The 19112-nt window shown below is 35.7% G+C and overlaps 1 protein-coding gene across 3 annotated transcripts in view; it reads left to right on the top strand.

The window, feature by feature from the left end:
• LOC107685658 (arf-GAP with SH3 domain, ANK repeat and PH domain-containing protein 2-like) overlaps positions 1-19112 on the top strand; it is a 37451-nt gene that overhangs the window by 8212 nt on the left and 10127 nt on the right. For 2 of the 3 annotated variants that reach the window (XM_016482323.1, XM_016482321.1), the window contains exons 2-17: positions 3650-3722; positions 4096-4241; positions 4549-4623; positions 5202-5251; positions 6164-6293; positions 7063-7148; positions 7573-7648; positions 10665-10751; positions 11442-11453; positions 12403-12503; positions 12790-12859; positions 13801-13888; positions 14301-14349; positions 15688-15851; positions 16967-17100; positions 17288-17379. In XM_016482323.1, coding sequence (XP_016337809.1) covers positions 3650-3722; positions 4096-4241; positions 4549-4623; positions 5202-5251; positions 6164-6293; positions 7063-7148; positions 7573-7648; positions 10665-10751; positions 11442-11453; positions 12403-12503; positions 12790-12859; positions 13801-13888; positions 14301-14349; positions 15688-15851; positions 16967-17100; positions 17288-17379 — 1433 coding nt within the window. The remainder of the gene's footprint in view (positions 1-3649; positions 3723-4095; positions 4242-4548; positions 4624-5201; positions 5252-6163; positions 6294-7062; positions 7149-7572; positions 7649-10664; positions 10752-11441; positions 11454-12402; positions 12504-12789; positions 12860-13800; positions 13889-14300; positions 14350-15687; positions 15852-16966; positions 17101-17287; positions 17380-19112) is intronic. The other variant, XM_016482324.1, reaches the window with a different exon arrangement.

Below are 19112 nucleotides of genomic sequence, written 5' to 3'. Positions count from 1 at the left end.
GTTCATCTTCGGAACACAAATGAAGATATTTCTGATGGAATCTGAGAGCTGTCTGACCCTGCATAGACAGCAACGCAACTGAAATGTTCCCAAGTCCAGAAACGTAGCAAGGAGATCGGTAAAATAATCCATGTGACATCAGGGGTTCAACCGTAATTTTACGAAGCTTCGAGAATACTTTTTGTGCGCAAGAGAGAAAAAAAAAACTACTTTATTCAACAATTCGTCTGCTCCGCGTCACCCTAGCGCCATTTTGGAGAGTATCCACTGAACGCAAACGGTTTATGCTATTCTTTGTCAGTTGCGCCATACGTTTTCTACGTTGTTTGTGCTTTGATTTGAACGAAAACAACGTATCCGTGTGGTGTGGCTGACACAGAACAACATACGCTGTTTGCGTTCAGTGTATACTTATACTCTCCAAAATGGCCCTAGAATGATGCGGAGGAGACGAATTGTTGAATAAAGTCGTTATTTTTTTTCTCTTGCACACAAAAAGTATTCTCGTAGCTTCGTAAAATTACGGTTGAACCCCTGATGTCACATGGATTATTTTACCGATCTCCTTGCTACGTTTCTGGATGTTGATCGTGTAAGGACCCTTGCTGTCTATGGGAGGGTCAGAGAGCTGTCAGAATGCATAATAAATATCTTAATTTGTGTTCCGTAGATGAACGGAGGTCTTACAGGTTTGGAACGACATGAGGGTAAGTAATTGATGACAGAATTTTCATTTTTGGGTGAACTAACCCTTTAATGTCGACTTCTCCAGACTGCAAATCGGGGCAGAAATTTGGGCAAAATTTGTGTATTCCAGCATTTAATGCCTGTTGTCATTGAGTTTGTGTGCTTCCTTGCATTGAATTATGAGTATATGATATGGGTGTGATAGTAAAAACACTGTTTTGAGTTGATTTACATTTTGCAGTGCTGTTTTTGACCTGGAACAAGTGCAGCATATAGACTATCTATTAAATGTACTGTTGTAGATAATTGACTCTTCAGTTTGATCCTCACATGGCAGCTGCCCTCTTTCCTTTTTTCTAAACTGGAGCAAACAAATGAATTGCTTTGCCAAAGGCATTCTGGGGACACCCTCAAGTATTAAACCCAAAATCTTTTTTAGCTAATAGGATTTTGGACATTTGTCTCTTTGTAAAAATGTGATAATGCTAAATCACCTGTGGTTAAAAAGATGGGCACCATTTAGGGTCGTGCTAAACATGCTGATGGGATATGAGCTAGGGAAGTGTTACAACCCTCTGCAGGGCTTCATTCTACACCCTGAGGAACAAACTGTTTATCCCGAATGAAGGGAGGGATAATTGGGACAGACATCCACAGGAAATACTGTTTCCCATTCAAGATATGAAGAAACTAGACTGTCACAGACTGTCAATCTCAGGCATGTTGCGACACTATGTGAAATAAAACCTGGAATCTTGTTTATGAGGCCCCATAATGCAACACATGTTTTCTTATTGCACAACATGAGCCCTACACTATGTGGTAGGTGGAAATAGCTTAAATGAGCCAAATTGTTGAAGACTTCACCACAGTTCATTATTCTGAACCACACACAGCAATGTATCATGCTCTCAGATGGCAGACTGTAAACAAGTGACTATGAGGCTGTTAATTAATTTTTCCTTGTTTGCTCTTGCTTATTTAGTGACACGACAATCATGTGTGACTTCATGCTCCAGTTGCTGCCTTATAGTGACTCAACTTTTGCATAAATCATGTCGCTAGATTAGATTTTAGCTTAGAAAATATAGCAGGTGTAATTTCAGCAGTCAAGTTTCAGTGGGTAAACACTCTGGGCCTTTCATGATTTCATAATCGATTCACAATTGCATGTAATTGCTGTTTTTGAAACAGGAAATGTGTTTCTGTAAGGAGCCGTTTCAAGATCTTTTTGTGTGCCTGTATGTGTGTTTCCTTGTGGCTATTTCAACACGTTTTAAACAAATTGAAGTGGTCTGTAATGAAAATACATTTACGTTTATGAATTTTGCAGAAGCTTTTATGCAAATTGATGTACACTGAACTCAAGGTACTGTTCAAAAGTTTGGGGTTGGTAAGATCTTTTAATGCTTTTGAAAGAAGGCTACATTTTATTGATCAAAAAAAAAAAAAAGTAAAATAACCGTTTTCTATCGTAATATAATTTGAAATGTAATTTATTCCTGTCATGGCAATTGGCAAAGCTACATTTTTAGCATCAATTACTCCAGTCTTCATTATCACAAGATCCCTCAGAAATCATTCTAATATTCTATATGATATGCTGTTCAAAAACATTTCTTATATTAAACATTTTGAAAACAGTTGTGTAAATCATCTTACATTTTTTTGGGATTCTTTAATGAATAGAAAGTTCAAAAGCATTAAAGGGGTCATATGATGCGATTTCAAATTTTCCTTTCTCTTTGAAGTGTTACAAGCTCTTGGTGCATAAAGAAGATCTGTAAAGTTGCAAAGACTAAAGTCTCAAATCCAAAGAGATATTCTTTATAAAATTTAAGAGTCAACCACGCCTACCTAACACGCCCCCACATGTCTACGTCACTATGTGGGAAGATTTGCATAACACCGCCCAAATGTTTGGCCTTCCAAAAGAGGACATGACTAGAAATCAGTGGTTAAGTTGTATTTACAACACTGTTCCAGAACAGTTCAACCCAAATATTCAGATGTGTGCAGCACATTTTATGGAGTCCTGTTTCCTGATCCTGGTAGAGTAGACTACAGTGCCGGCTGTTCTGACTCACAGACTGCAAGTACGTTTATCATATTTAAAGGATTTGCCACTGATGATTCAAACGCGAGTTTTGAGCAGTGTAGAGTAGCACTTGTTGTTTGTCATTTCTCTGATCACAAATGCAGACATGGTTTTATGTTTTCACGACGCGATGCAATGTGTAAAAAGACAATACAAGTCATTATGTCCCCACTGGATGCAACAAATGCCTCGTTTATAATGGGTTTTAATGTTTTTGTCCCGTCGCTCCGGCTAGACAGGGCATCACAGTATGGTAAGGGGCGTAACATTTCCGTCACACGCTTGAGGTATTCAGCCAATCACAACGCACTGGATAGCTGGCCAATCAGAGCACTCCTCGCTTTTCAGACCGATGAGCTTTGTAAAAAAAAGCGTTTCAGAAAGGCGGGGCATAGAGGAGAAACAATAATGTACAGTATGTGGAAAATAATGTGTTTTTTGAACCTTAAACCGCATAAACACATTTCATTACACCAAATACACAAAATAATGTTCTTTTTAGCAACATCATATGACCCCTTTAATTTGAAATATAAATCTTTTGATCAATATAATGCGTTCTTGCTAAATAAAAGTATTAATTTCTTTAAAAAACAAAAAAACTTACTGACCCCAGACATTTTAACAGTAGAGTATAGATTTTTTCAATGCGGGTATTCCCTGGGAATCGAACCCATGACCTCACCAGTGCTAGTGCCATGCTCTGCTTTATGAGCTAAAGGGAAAAGTTTGTGGTATTTTATTGTTAAAACATACATCTTATTAACTAATCCAGTTTAAAAAAGTAAATGTAAAATCTTCCTGCGAAATCCTCCCTCAGTGTTGCTGATGAGACATTTATTTTTTCTTTCTTTCCTTTAACAGGCCTTGGACTCTGACCGCACAATCTTGCAGAAAATGAAGAAAGCAGCCAAAGCAAAGCACATCTCTGGCCAAGGTAACATGAATAACATTGAATCTTTTGGGTGTATTTGTGTTTACACGTGTGAGAAAATACCTGAAAAGGTATCATGATTCATTTCTCAGTTAGTCGGTTGCTAGCAAAATTTTGTCACAAATATCTTTACAATGCCAATTGTTTTTCGAATTTCCTGCACATTAGACTGTAAGCAACATTCATTTAGTCTTTTGAATATGCATTAATTCATTAGAGAGATTGACAGAGCATGCAAAACATTTCCTTCAGCCCAGCTATGTATGAATTGTTTTTTTTAGTGTCATGTGCTTTTAATCAAATCAACTTTTTTTTCTTAGTTATATTTCATGGTTTGTGGGTTTGTGTTGAATTTTTGCTGCTGATCTCCCTCCAGACCACATATCACATTTGGAGTCATACATCAATTCAATGGAGAAGTTGGCTGTGAATTTCTGCAACAATGGAGAACAGGAAGTAGCCTCTGCATTTAATAAGTTTGCAGAATTCTCCAAAGAACTGCTGCCGCCAATGAAGAACTTGGTGAGACACATGGAGCTCCGGGGAGGGCCTTCCGTTAGGCTTCTGCGTAATCCCATAGAGTGTTTTTAGTATTAGTCATGGTTTGGACTTACAAGATAGGCCTTATCTGCAAACAACTCACCAAAGTTTGTCTCAGCTCTCTGTCCACAGTTCCTTATTCCTTCCATGTGTATTCCTGTTAAATTGATTTTTAAAGTTAAAAAAACATGTTTAATGTGCTTGTTTGCAAGTATACGCTGACATAAACTGGGTCTAAATGGGTTTTGCCAGCTCATACTTCCCATTTTAATATTTCTGTTTTTATCAGTTTAAGAGCATGTTGCACAACGTCAACTTCTTCCTGGACTCACTGGTAAAAGGGGATCTGAAAGAGGTCAAAGTTGTAAGTTGAAATCTACAATACAAGCGAACATTTTTCTTGTGTTTGCTTTGTAAATGTTACCATCAGATAAATGTAGATAAATCTGGCTTTAACTAATTTTATAAGTTCAGATAATTAAATCAGATTTCAACCATTTGTATAAATATTACATTTGCCATTACATTTTTTGATAGTACCCCACTGTATACCATTATAGTGAATAACTACCATCTTCTTACACCATGGTATTCACAAAGCACTCTAAGGTACCAAAAAATGAAATGACAATGGTGTCCAAAAAATAGTTTTTGATATTTTTGTTGCTTTGTTAGTAATTCTACTGTATGATGCTAATATAGATGAAGTGTGCAGGATATTTTCCCAGAAGGCAACAAGGCATATGTGTTCCCTGCCTATGCAAGTAGAAATCGATTACATAGATCATTATAAGCACAGTGTTTAATGTGAGCAGATGGTAATGAGACCTATGATAAGATAATATATAATAATTCTTCTCTATCTGTCTTGATGCTCTTGTCTTTTACCATAAGATGATGTAAGTCTGAGTCTGTTCTAACTCCTTGTTTTCATCTTGTCAGGACCTGAAAAAGCCTTTTGACAAGGCGTGGAGAGATTATGAGAATAAATTGTGAGTGCTTTTTAGAACACTGTTTTCAAACTAGGCTGTTTTGTCTTATTTGACACCCACTGCGCGATGGTTTACTTTGATTTATTAGACAAAAGATATTGCAAAATCTTCGAAATGAGCAAGAGAACAAGAAAACTGTGTGTGTGTGTGTGTGTGTCAAATAACAACCAATTTTAGAAACTGTAGGATTCATATTCTTTGTGCCTCATATGTTACATATTCTCTGTAGCATCACCATCACTCTCACTTGTTCTCTTCCTCATATTTATTCACACATTTTTTTTTCAAGCCGTGGTTGTTTAGGTTGTTTAGTGTAGTTTTATTCTTGTGTACGTGTCAGTAGGACTCAAGTGCTCCTTCATGAACACCAAATCAGAAATGTGGTCCTTTTGGCATGTATTATAACGGATATCATGTGAAAATATTATTAATATTAGGAAATTCCCTTTTTTTTTTAAACAAAAACTGTAGGTGGAAACTGAGAAGTAGCACATACATTCTGATACATGTTTCATCCAGACAAATATATTTAACAAATAATGAGATTAATCAGAATTAGTTGTAATTTTAATCTATTATTAAGCAACAATTTTGAAATACTTTTAATTTTAGTCATAATTTCTGTTTTGTAGATTTAACGCAGCAAAGTTGAAAGTCCATTATCTTCTAACTTGCTAATCCTTGATTGTTACCAGAAATCCTTTCAGTACTTCCTGTATCGTTATTTTGCTCCTTCTAATTTCTGTTCTTCATTTAATTGTAATTCTTGTAAGTGTCTCGCTTCACTTCTCTTACAATACTTTTGTATTGTGTTTCCACGAATCAAATACGTACCATCTGTTTGTGTATTATGTAGTACTACACTATACAGTAGACCTGACCACACTGTCATGTGATTTCTGTCCCTTTCAGCACTAAAATCGAAAAAGAGAAGAGGGAACTGGCGAAGCAGTACGGTATGGTGCGCACAGAGGTGAGCGGAGGAGAGATTGCAGAAGAGATGGAGAAAGAGCGCAGGATGTTCCAGCTACAGATGTGTGAAGTAAGATCCGCTCATGTTTTTGTAAGCTGCTGTAGAGGAACATGACAGATGTTGTTAGATTAATGCTGTAATCAGCTAATCTGTATTGTCATCTGTAAATATGAATGGTAAAAACTTTTCCTGGGACACTATTACTTTAAACTTGGAGTTTTTAATCTTTTTGATGCCTAGCATGGGTGAATATGATGGTCCCATTTATATTGTGTAACATTAAAATTAATAATAAATTGAATATGAAAGACTCTAAACAGTCACTGACTGTATATCTGCACGACCTAACACTATACTATTAAAGGTTTAGGGTCCGGAAGAATTTTTATTGTTACGAAAGAGCTCTCTTATGGTCACCAAGGCTGCATTTGTTTGATCAAAAATACAATAAAATCAGTAAAATTGTAAAATATTTTTACAAATATTAAAATAACTGTTTTCTGTTTGAATATATTAAAATGTCATTTATTCCTGTGATTCAAAGCTGAATTTTCAACAGCCATTATTCAAGTCTTCAGTGTCACATGATCCTTCAGAAATCATTCTGATATGCTGATTTGGTGCTCAAGAAACATTTCTTACTATCATCAATATTAAGCAGTTGTGCTTGAAACCGTGATGTTGTTTTTTCAGGATTCTTTGATGAATAGAAAGTTAAAAAGCATTTATTTGAAATAGAATTTTTTATAACAATGTAAAAGTCTTTATCAATGTAATGTGTCCTTGCTGAATAGAAGTAGTAATTTCTTTAAATCTAATTTGTTCTCCTCATATACAGTACCTTATTAAAGTTAATGAAATTAAGACCAAGAAAGGAGTAGACCTGCTACAGAACCTCATCAAACACTACCACTCTCAATGCAAGTAAGTCTGTGATAAAACTGAATTTTTAAAGGTTTTGTAACTTTATTGTGCATTTCTATGGATATATAACAATCCTTCGTACGAGAAGTCACCGTAAAGCAAGATATTCAGTCTCCCACAATAGATCTGTCCAATGGCATGAACCGTACCATGGCAAAATGAACAAAGTAATCCGTGTGGGCTGGGCAGCACACCTGTGCCTGCTTGGCACATCACCATCAGTGTTAAATGTGTGTGTGGTGTGACTGATTGCTTTTCTTTATAGTTGCATCCCTCCACGCTTGAGTCTGATACTCTGATAGAATGGAATTTGAGAGGGTGTGAAACCATTGAAAGAAGCGCGAAAGAGGAATAGAGATGCTGCCTTGACTAACAACGCCATTTTGTTATGGGATTTGTAATTAAAATTGCTCTCTCCTGTCAGTTTCTTTCAGGAGTGTTTGGCTGCAACGGAAAAACTCAAGCAGTACATTGATGTCCTGACGGGCCAGCTGAGTGCTGTGAGTGATCCTGCCCATGTTTGCTGCTTGCACAGATATGTTCTTAATGTATAGGGCAGATGACATGCTGTGGCACAAATCCCACTTTACAATTATAATCAGCCACAAACACACTTACGCAAGTGGAAGAAATAAGTCAAGTCAAGTCAAGTTGAGCTTTATTGTCATTCTGCTGCATGTGGGGACATACAGTGGAACGAAATGTCGTGCCTCACAGGACCACGGTGTTACATAAATACAGGCATACAACAATGAAGTAAAACAGTAAAAACCTATACAGTAAAGCAGTAAAAACCTATACACAACTAACCTACTGACTGATTTTGATTATAAATATACTATATATATATATATAAATGTTTACCTATACATAAGTTAAAAAAATACAGACTATACGGATGCTTCACATTAACACTGTACCTATACACAGCTAACCTACTGACAGATTTTGACTATGAATATACTATATATAAATGTTTACCTATACATAAGTTAAAAAAATACAGACTATACGGATGCTTCACATTAACACTGTACCTATACACAGCTAACCTACTGACAGATTTTGACTATGAATATACTATATATAAATGTTTACCTATGCATTAAAAAAAAAAGAAAAAAAAAAAGAATAATAATAAAATAAAATACAGACTATACGGATAAGTATAGGGATGAACAGCCCTCTAAGGTGTATTTTTCCTTGCTTTCATTCTTGTTTTTGTGTTGCCAAAGGCTTCATACACAAAATACCTAAACCTCAAATACCGGTAGATGGTGACAGATTTAACCAAACTGCATTGTAATGCTGCATGAAAGGGAAAAAGAAAATACTAATAATAGTAACAACAACAATAATAATAATAATAATAATATAATGATAACAATAAAATGTTGGCATATAAATCATTATTGTGTTGTTATTCTTGTTAATAATAATAATAGTATATATATATAATTATATAATATAAAATATATTGTCATAATATAAAATATATTGAAATATATAATATAAATTTAATATAATTTAACAAAATATATAAACATATATTGTCATAAATTACTATTGTTGTTCTTTTGTTTTTCTTCTATAAGGCTTATTATTATTATTATTATTGAATATTGCTATTACTATTACTAATCCCAATTATAATAATTTAAATGACAGTATATTATTGTTATTATTATTATTATTATTATTATTATTACCCACCCTGTTCCATCTCTTTAGCTCTCCTTAGCTCATATCTTACAGTACAATGTGATTATAACTCTAGTTTGAAATAGTGAAGAATTGTCCAAATATTTTTATCACTTGACAGACCTTTAGCTTTTAAATTTAGCATAATTATACTAAACTGACATTTCAATTGTAAATTCAGAGAGCTTGCCATTTAGCGAGTAATGGCTTACTCGAGGAAAGTTCAGAATGCATAAAAAGGCGTTGAAATGACAAACTGACTTGAAATAATTCAGACAGATAACCTGAACATCATCTGCCGAGCGATTTGATAGATTAGGCCCTGTATACTCAAAATCCATTCCGACGAACAGGATCAGCCCTGTGTGTGTGTGTGTGTGTGTGTGTGTTTATGGGAGGCATGGCTATGTGGTGGAGCAGCTAATCGGTATTCAGAACACATCTCACTTTGCAGCAATGAAGCTCAGGATGAGCATGACATTGGCCCCAATCACTCAGTCCATCATATAGATCCCCAGTGTATTAATATTTCTTCATATAGGCTACCATCTTATAAGCGAGGTCTTTATTTTTTTAATTGAAAAGTACCGAGGATCCTTCACATTCTTTGTTCATTCTCAGCCAAATATATCTCAGTGAGTAGATTGCTCATGCTGAGCAGCAAATGACTTTTGGGCAATTGTTCTGCGTCTTTATGGCATAAATCATCCCCCAAGCTAACGCAATGCATTCTCAATATTTCTTCATCTCCTTGTACGTGCTTTGTATAGTCAGCCCAGATCAATAGTTTGAAGGCTAAAAATAGTTAAGTCGATCATCTCAATACGTGCACATCCACACTGATGTAACCGAGGTGGCCAAGCGACTCACATCTTAGATATAAAATTTCATCCTGCTGAAAAACCCTTCTTTAAACATCCTAATGTGGATTAAGTTGGTCTAGTTGGACTCTTGGTCTGGTTTAGCTGGTTAACCTGCTGATTTCCTAGCTCGACCAGCTGATAAGCATCCGAAATTAGATAAAGCATCTAATAAAGATAAGAATCCAAAAAAAAGTACCTAGCAACCAGGATTATTTTCATTAACTGAAACTATTAAAACATGTTTGTTAACTGAAATAAAGCTGAAATAAAAAAATAAATATTAGATGACAAACTTAAAACTAAAACTAAACTATAACTAAAATAAAAAAATTACATCTAAATAAATAAATAAATACAAATTACAAAAGCACAAAAAGAGCTAAAATATAAAATTAACTCAACTAAAACTAAAATTATAATGATAACTGGAAATATAAAAGTAAAAGCTAATTAAAAATATAAATAAATACTATAATAGTATATAAATAATACTAAATTAACACTGCTAGAAATCAACCAGAACCATCTAGCAACTGCATAGCAACCTACTCAGAACTGGGAAGCGCTACCAACATTTTCTTGATGGTAAAAATGGATTCTTTTACATCCCAGATTTTCATTCTAGACCACGAAGAACCACAACAGAGCGGCTTTTGTTTGCTTTGATCACAGCGCATCAAGGTTACCAGCCTTCACCGCTATACCTCACATGACTCAGCACTGTAAGCAGTTGGTAACAGTAAATTTATGGCTGATAAAGCAGACGGCTTTTTTCAGCTGCAGTGATGTTGTGAGTGACAGACAGTTTAATGAAAGGGCCATTGTCTTACCCAAAGCCTAAGTAATCACGCTTAGAAAAACACGGCTGGAGGAATGTACATGGAGGAGAGGACTTGTAGGATGTGTCTGGAGGAATTTAAGTGTGTGTGTGTGTGTGTGTGTGTTTATGTAGATCAAACATAAGCAGGATGATGAGAAGAGACAGCTCTGTTCTCTCAGAGATCAGCTCAGACCTGCTCTGCAGCCCGAATTCAAAGAGGTAAAGAACGACACTCTATTTGCACCTCATTCCCGCTCCGTTTGCACACACATTTTTCCTGCTTTCATGCCTGCTTTCACCTATTACACTTTCAGCTGTTCAGTTTACAAATTCTAAACAGGTTTTTTTTTTTTCCTTTGTATATGATCGTACATTGTATGGTTTAGTTAAATTGAAGGCTTTATGTATAGTGGAGACTGGGGCAAGTTGTCACAAGGGTTATTTCCCAGTAACTCAGTCATTTTGATTTTGATTTTGATCCTTTTTGCGATGATACATTTGCTAACAAAGAGTGAAAAATTTAAGGGGGTCTGAATACTTTCCGTACCCACTGTATATATATATGTATATCACTGATATATCCCTAACCCACCGCTATGCTCTACTTTATGTTTTTCCTGTCTCAGAGTTCACCCACCACTATTGATTCACTCCAGGAAAATTAATAACATTTTATGTTGCAGTGCATGCCGTTATATATTATTTGTCAGGGTAATAAATAGATAGGGTCTTATGGAGTAATTTGTTAGTCCTATTCAAGTATTAAATGGGATTATGGTGGAGGGGGATCAATGTATATTTGTTTCTGTCAATCATCTTCTACAATAAATAAAAAAAAAGTACCTGGAATGACTGTGAAGAGCAGCTCTTAACATAATTGTTTTTCTAAATGCTTCTTTGACAAAATAGCAGTCCAGGAGAGTAAGTTGAGACGTTTTTTTTTTTAATTAGCATGTGATGTTATCAAGCTGCTGTAATTACCCATAAACACTTGCATGTGAACTGTCACCTTATGTTTCCCACTGTAGTTGAAAAAATTAACGTGCATGTGTGACATTGTCGCTAGGAATGCACCTTTTGTGCAAAATTCATGTCCGATTATCATGTTTTTTTTTTTCTGAAAGCCGTTGATATTTGGAATATATCAGGTTAAACATATGTTAAGATGTTTACACTACTGTTACACTACTATCTTTGTACATTTGCCCTGTAGATGTCCATTGTACAAATATATTTAAATTCTAATCTTAATCTTAAATTCTATTTTTTTTTTATTTCAGGTATGATTTGAAATTATCATTGAAACATCATTTATCCCGAAATATTCCTTAATTTATTATTTAAATTTAATTTATACTCATTGCATGAGTGACATTCATCTGTTGTGCATTTCCTGCATGTATTAACTCTTCATCATAAGTGTGAGCTGGTACTTCCTCTTAGTGTTAGCACCTTTCTGCATGAATAACATGAAGTTTGTGTGACTTTCTCCTCAGCTTGAGTAGTTTAGACTTTACTTTTACATTCAGCCAAAAATAAAACTTCAGTCATCATTTAATCCCACTCATTTCAGTCCAAGCCTGTATGACTTTCTTTTTTCCATGAAACACAAAATAATATATTTCGCACAATGTTCACACTGCTCTTTTCTGTAGAATAAAAGTGAACTGTAATCTATCATATCTAGTCATATGGACTAATTTTATGGTAATTTAATGTTCCCAAGAACAAAAAAGAAAGAAAATGATACAGGAACTATCCCTTTAAGCTGTTTTGTGCAATATCCCATGCACAGAGGCAATCACCAAAGCTTCTTGGGCACCACATATAAACAAACCATGACTTTCCCATTTATGCTTCTGTTGTGCAGGATTCTCTAAGCAGACAGACTGTGTACAGCATGCATCAGCTTCAAGGCAACAAGCAATATGGCACAGAGAAATCAGGCTACCTCTACAAGAGGAGTGATGGGTAAATGAATTAATGTTGTAGCAAATGGTTGTGATATTATCAAATTACTGTTCCCGGATCCTGCATTCTTCAAACATGACGTATAATCCACTCATTCATTAAGATTTCCCTGATAAATCCTTTTGGAAGTGCTTTGGTAGCCCTTCGTTTCAAATGATTCATGTGCTGTAGGACACGCTGTGCTGGGAGTTACACACGTATCTGTCTCTGCATTCACTATACAGCTTTGTGTTGATTGAGGAGTAAGTGATGTAGATGCTGTGCTGTAATCTCATTTCTCTGATAGGTTGAGGAAGATGTGGCAGAAGAGGAAATGTACCGTGCAGAACTGCTATCTTACCATCGCTCATGGAACCGTGAGTACTCACATCACTCTCTGTAAATCCAGCAGCAAGCATTTTTTTTTCTTCTGCTGGTTTCTGTGATAAAATGTGAATACATCCTGGATATACGTTCAGTTCTACAGTGTAGGCTGTAATGGTGCTGTAAAACTTGGTATAACCTTATTAAAGCACTCTTCAGGTTTTTAGTTTACCAAATGAGAGTTGCAGATTTTCTCTGGAATATCTGTAAGGCCTTTGCAGACCAATCAGGACATTTTTGTTGTCAAAATCATGCATATGATATCAAACAATGCATCTTAAAATGGCATTTCACACCTGGTATTGTAGTATTGTACTGTGTGGATCTGTCATTTTTAATTTTGTAAAATTGTTTTGATATTTAATATGACACATTGGACTCTATGAATAATTTAGTAATTTTTGTGACTTTTTTGTTTTGTATTTTTATATTTATAGTACAGTTCTAAAGTTTATGGTTTTAAGATTTTTTATGTTTTTGAAAGGCATTTTTTTTTGCTCACCAAGGCTACATTTATTTGATCAAAATCAATAAAAACAGTAATATTTTGAAAAAGTATTATATTTTTAAATAACGGAATATATTTTAAAATGTAATTTATTTCTGTGATGACAAAGCTGAATTTTCAGAAGCTATTACTCCAGTCTTCAGTTTCACATATTTGTGTATTTATTAGTACATAATTTGTATTATAATTTACTTATTATAATTTTTGCTTTTTATTGATACTATATTTATTTATAAATATATAAATATTCATATTTAATTTAATTAATATAATTATTTTATATTTTATGCTTCCATGATGTTCAGTTACATTTTCAAAGGTTGAAACCAATGCTGATACAAAATACAAATGAGATGTAAATTAATATCACTAAACGGGCCTTTAGTCATGATATGTTAGTGATGATGTGCTATCCTTTTGTTGCAGCCTAATAAATCACCAGCTAAACTGAATCTCCTCACCTGCCAAGTCAAACCAAGTCTGGAAGACAAGAAATGCTTTGACATCATCTCACGTGAGTTTACCATGCACTCTCAAAGGTAGATTTCAGGATCTTCACGCCAAGCTGAAGCGTACCAGCCTCAGGCTATTTTTGGTGAAGAGAATTGTTAATTGTATCTGCATGCATCCATGCATTATTCTGGCCTCATGTCTCTAGTGTCATTATGACATTATGTATGAATCATGACATATTTTGAGATATGTCTTTGAACTAAAGGCAGGTTGTTCTGAAAACAGGGCACTATTTAAATTCAGTATTTGCACTTGAGCACAAATTGTTTGTTCTTTCCTGCCACTTCTATTTTAACAAAAGACCTCAAACCTGTTTTATCTCTCCTGATTCTTTACTGATTACACGTTAGCTGGTGCCAGCTGAGAATGAATTGTGAATTTGCAAAGAAATAATGAGGTTTTTTTTTTTGTAGATAATCGCACTTACCATTTTCTGGCTGATGATGAATCTGATTGTGTGGCGTAAGTATTTCCTTTGTTGATTCACAGCAAATGGCCCTATTTAGTTTGTTGATATTTCAACCTTAAAGAACCTACTCAAGCATTTATGTACCTGAATGAGTCATTTCAACATAATTATGCATAAATCCAAGCAATAAAATGCAACGCAAACCATTTTTTTCATACTGCATTTATCTATAACTATGCACAAAAATGTGTCTTGAATTAATACAGAGATGTAAATGATGTATTACTGTATTTCCTGTTGAAATAGGAAGTGTGAGCAAGAAATATCAGATAAATAATAATAAATAAATAAATATTTCCTGAGCACCAGATCGGCATATTTAATATTATTTCTGAAGCATCATATGACACTGAAGACTGGAATAATGGCTGCTAAAAATTCAGCTTTGCATCGCATGAATAAATTACTTTTAAAAATATCTTAAAATAGAAAACCGTTATTTTAAATTGTAACAATATTTTACAGTATTGCTGCTTTACTGTATTTTTGATCAAATAAATGCAGCCTTGGTGAGCAAAAGAGACTTCTTTTAAAAACAATAAAAAATGATACCAACCCCAAACTTCTGAACGCTAGTGTATATCTGCTAAAAGTGAATTTTATCACTGCTTGGGAATACGCTTGCATAAAGATGACCTCAAATCTAACAGTCATGAACCAAAAGCTACATAACTCTGATTCTGATTTCATGGGCTCTTTAAAGACATATGCTTTTACTCTGCCAGACACTGATCTGTCTGAGTCTCAGTCCACCCATGTGACTGTCAGATGAGAATGTGTGGACGGTGTCAGATAGGAAAGAGCTTGTATAATTTTCTGTGCACACACACCTCTCCCAATTTGTCCTTTCCATCTTGACAGAGTAACAGAGCCTCCTTTCTTGGAGAGAAAGAAAAATATGTAACATTTCTTCCTCTGATGTGGCTGTCTGTACGTTGATTGAAGTGCTTCCCATGTCAGATCACAGCCCAGGCTTCTATCTTCAGCTAAATGTCAGAGTTGAAGAGGAGCGAGTGAAGAGATTATTGATAGTCACATTATACCACACCTTTTCAGAAATGAATCCAAACGAGTTTATTCACTGAATAGAAGTGCACAAAGCCTTGAACTGTACACAGAAATTCCCTGAGCTGTGACCGAGGGCATCTTCTCATTAATTGCAAATGAATCCTGATGTAACCTCTCAGAGCAGGATCATTATTGGTCACAAATGACTTTTTTATGCATGTTGCCACCTGGGAATACTGATGTAATCTACATGTCTTCAATCTGAAGTTTCTTGACGCCCTCTAATGGTTATATTTATTTTTGCACCTTACTAAAAATATCAGGTGGATATCAGTGCTAACAAACAGTAAGCAGGAGGCTCTAAATGTGGCTCTGGATGAGAGGAGGCCAAGTGGGGAGAACAGCGTTGAGGATCTGACACGAGCCATCACTGAGGATATTCGCCGCATGCCTGGAAACAATGTTTGCTGCGACTGTGGGGCCCCAGGTGCAAAAAATATTTTTTTTACAGTAACACAAATGTTTTTGGACATGTGCTTTAAGTATTAAGGTGTTCTTTGAAGTATCTAGAAGTCCTGTGTAAATACCATGGTAAATGAAAATGACAGAAACCACTATAGGTAGAATCTAAATATTCAGAATAGCGGTTGATTAATATGCATTTTTTTTAGTTACCAGTTCTTAAAATGTTATATTTTGGTTTCCCCAGTCTTGAATATTTTGTTACAGCCTTGTTCAGTACAATGGTTATAACATTGTGAGTCATTAACAGTTTTGGTCTGTTGTCCCAGAAGACTAAAAATGAAATGTAGCATGTTAAAAGTGAGTTTGGTCAACTTTTAGCCACACAAATCTAATGTCAAGGGGTCTTGAACAGTTCTCACAGACAGTGTTTATATGATACAGTCCTTCATATTGATTTTGACAGCGCAGTTGGAATAAAACTAGAAATTGGGTTAGAAATGGAAACTAAGTGGTTTAAGCAGACAGCTGCTTTGGAAATGGGCCCCATCTAGCACCCTGAGCTGGTTCTCTGTTCATGCTGTTTTTTCAGTGCCTGTCTATAAATCATGTTTAATTAAATAAGAACCCAGTGAGTGTACATGAGCGAACGGCCTGCTGGATTTATAGGCATGTTTCCTCTAAGAAATGCTGATGATTTGGTTGGAGAGTACAGATTTTCCTCGGCTGCACCTTTTGTCTCCATTGCAAAATGTGTCATTGAATATTACCGGAGCACTTTCACACTGGGCCAATGTTATTTTTGTATTATTTATTATATATTATTATAGTAATTATTAATATTTTGAAGTACATTTTATTTTTTTATTTTCAGTTTTTATTTAAGTTTTAGTATTTTACAAACAATATGTCACCCCTGGTTGTAAGATACAACATTTTGGTTTTTTACATACTTTATTTGTACTTTGTAAACAAGTTATACTTCAATGATAAGAACACGAGGAGTGTAAAACAGGTCATCTTGTCAATCAGACTGTATTTATTGCTAATAAGCCTTCATTTACCCTTAATTTTACCTTCGTTTAGTTTCGAACTTTTAAGCAGCTGATAATGTGTTTTCCTTACATTCTTTACTTTCAGATCCGTCTTGGATCTCTATAAACCTGGGAATCCTGACGTGCATTGAGTGCTCAGGGATCCATCGGGAAATGGGTGTACATTATTCACGTATTCAGTCACTTTCTCTTGACAAACTAGGCACTTCAGAATTGCTGGTAAGGATTTACAGTGATCAGCAGATGAGGAAAATTAATTAATGCACTGTTTACTGTAGCAGGTTGTCATCTTTAATGCACTCGTGAATAGAGAGAGAGTTTTTCATAGTATGACAATATCAGCAATTTCATATGATCTTAACCACTACCTGCAGATTTATGGCTCTTTCTCTCTTATGCTCCTTAGTTGGCGAGAAACGTGGGGAATTCGGGTTTTAATGAAATTGTGGAGGCCCGTCTTCCTAGTCCCCCTGTGAAGCCGTCAGCAGAGAGTGACATGTGAGTGATGAGCAGCCCTGTAATTGCTCTTCAAACGTCAGCCAAATGGTTTCAGCTCTTGGAGTCTCTGTGTCCCCATAGCACCCGGTGTCTTTAGCATTTCCCATAGAATTCGTACCACTCAATTCCCTCTCAATCATGATTTTTTTTTTCCAGCAAAAGAGCACTTTTCCTGACTGGGCCAGCCGTAACCTCTCTGTACACAATTAACCTGTCTGCAGATGGTGCAAAGCTTTTAAATTTGTTTTAAATTGATCATTCATGAAAGTAATTTGAAAGCTTAGGAACATCCAAATTACTTTAACCTTCAGACTGAACAGTTTGACTTACCCCGCTGTCACAATCAATGAAGGAAGTATGGTTGTTTACACTAATCTTGCCAGCTGTCCTAATTGAATAGCGCTATTAATAGATTATTGGACAGAGCCCTGAAATAACATTCATATTTATAACATGTTGTTAACAATGTAATCTATTCCTGTGATGGCAAAACTGAATTTTCAGCAGCCATTATTCCAGTCTTAAGTGTCACATGATCTTTCAGAAATCATTCTAATATGCTGATTTGGTGTTCAAGAAACATTTCCTATAGTTGTCAATGCTGTAAACAGTCAAAAGAACAGCATTTATTTGAAATAGGTATCGTTTGTCTGACTGTAACTTTTAATCAACTTAATGCGTCCTTGTGGAATACAAGTGTTAATTTCTTTCAAGAAAATTTTTGTTTGCAAACAGTAGTTGTAAGTCTTAAAGGTACAGTAGCAAAATAGCCGGTGCAATTTTAAGGGTCAGAGAGAGTGCAAATGGTCATGTAAAGCTAAATAACTGCTTTTTTGTTGCAAGAATCCTTGGATTTTTAATTAACATAACTGAATTGATTTCAGGCATACACAAAAAATGCGTTGGAAGCATGGCCCCTTTAAGAGCTCTCACAGCTGTTGTCTGCTGGTGTCTGTCTCAGGGCTCAGGGCTGGATTTTTTCCTAATGGCAGTCTCTGTAGTGTTTCAACCCACATCTGTCCAACAAGGTACCCTGAAAGAGAGGATAGTTGCACTAAATGAGAGTCACGTCCGACACCAGTCATATTCGTCCTTAGGGCGGTGCCACACCGGGCCCCGCACTCGAGGGGGCCCTGTGGCGAACAGACAAAAGGGGACCCCCCCTCTGGAATGCGATCACGAATGGACCAACGGGGGTCCCCGCTCCCTACCTCGCACTGGGCCCCGCCCCAGCTTGGGACGGCCCTAGCTCCAGTTATGTTGTCTTTTACCATCTGTGGCTTGTAATGAGCTAGTAGATATTGCAGAGATGTTCATTTTTACACTGTCACTAGATGATGGTATTGGGAATCTGTTAATTCACACTGCCATTTTTGATAACTAATAAATGGCTGTGTATTAAAGGGGGGTCATATAACGCTGCTAAAAAAGAACATTATTTTGGAGTGACGGAAATGTTATGCCCCTCACCATACTGTGATGCCGTGTCCCGGCGCGACGAGACAAAACCAATAAAACCCGTTATAAACGAGGCATTTGTAGCATCCAGTGGGGACATAATTACTGTTCTAATGACTTACACTGTCTTTTTACGCGTTGCGTTGCATCGCGCCGCGTAAACATAAAACCATATCTACATTTGTGATCGGAGAAATGATAAACTACAAACGCTACTCTACACTGCTCAAAACTCGCGTTTGAATCGTCAGTGGCAAATTCTTTAAATATAAAAA

This window comes from Sinocyclocheilus anshuiensis, unplaced genomic scaffold (genome assembly GCF_001515605.1).
Source record: "Sinocyclocheilus anshuiensis isolate Anshui unplaced genomic scaffold, SAMN03320099.WGS_v1.1 scaffold257, whole genome shotgun sequence".
NCBI classification, from domain to species: Eukaryota; Metazoa; Chordata; class Actinopteri; order Cypriniformes; family Cyprinidae; genus Sinocyclocheilus; species Sinocyclocheilus anshuiensis.
This window is presented reverse-complemented; position numbering and strand designations above follow the sequence as displayed.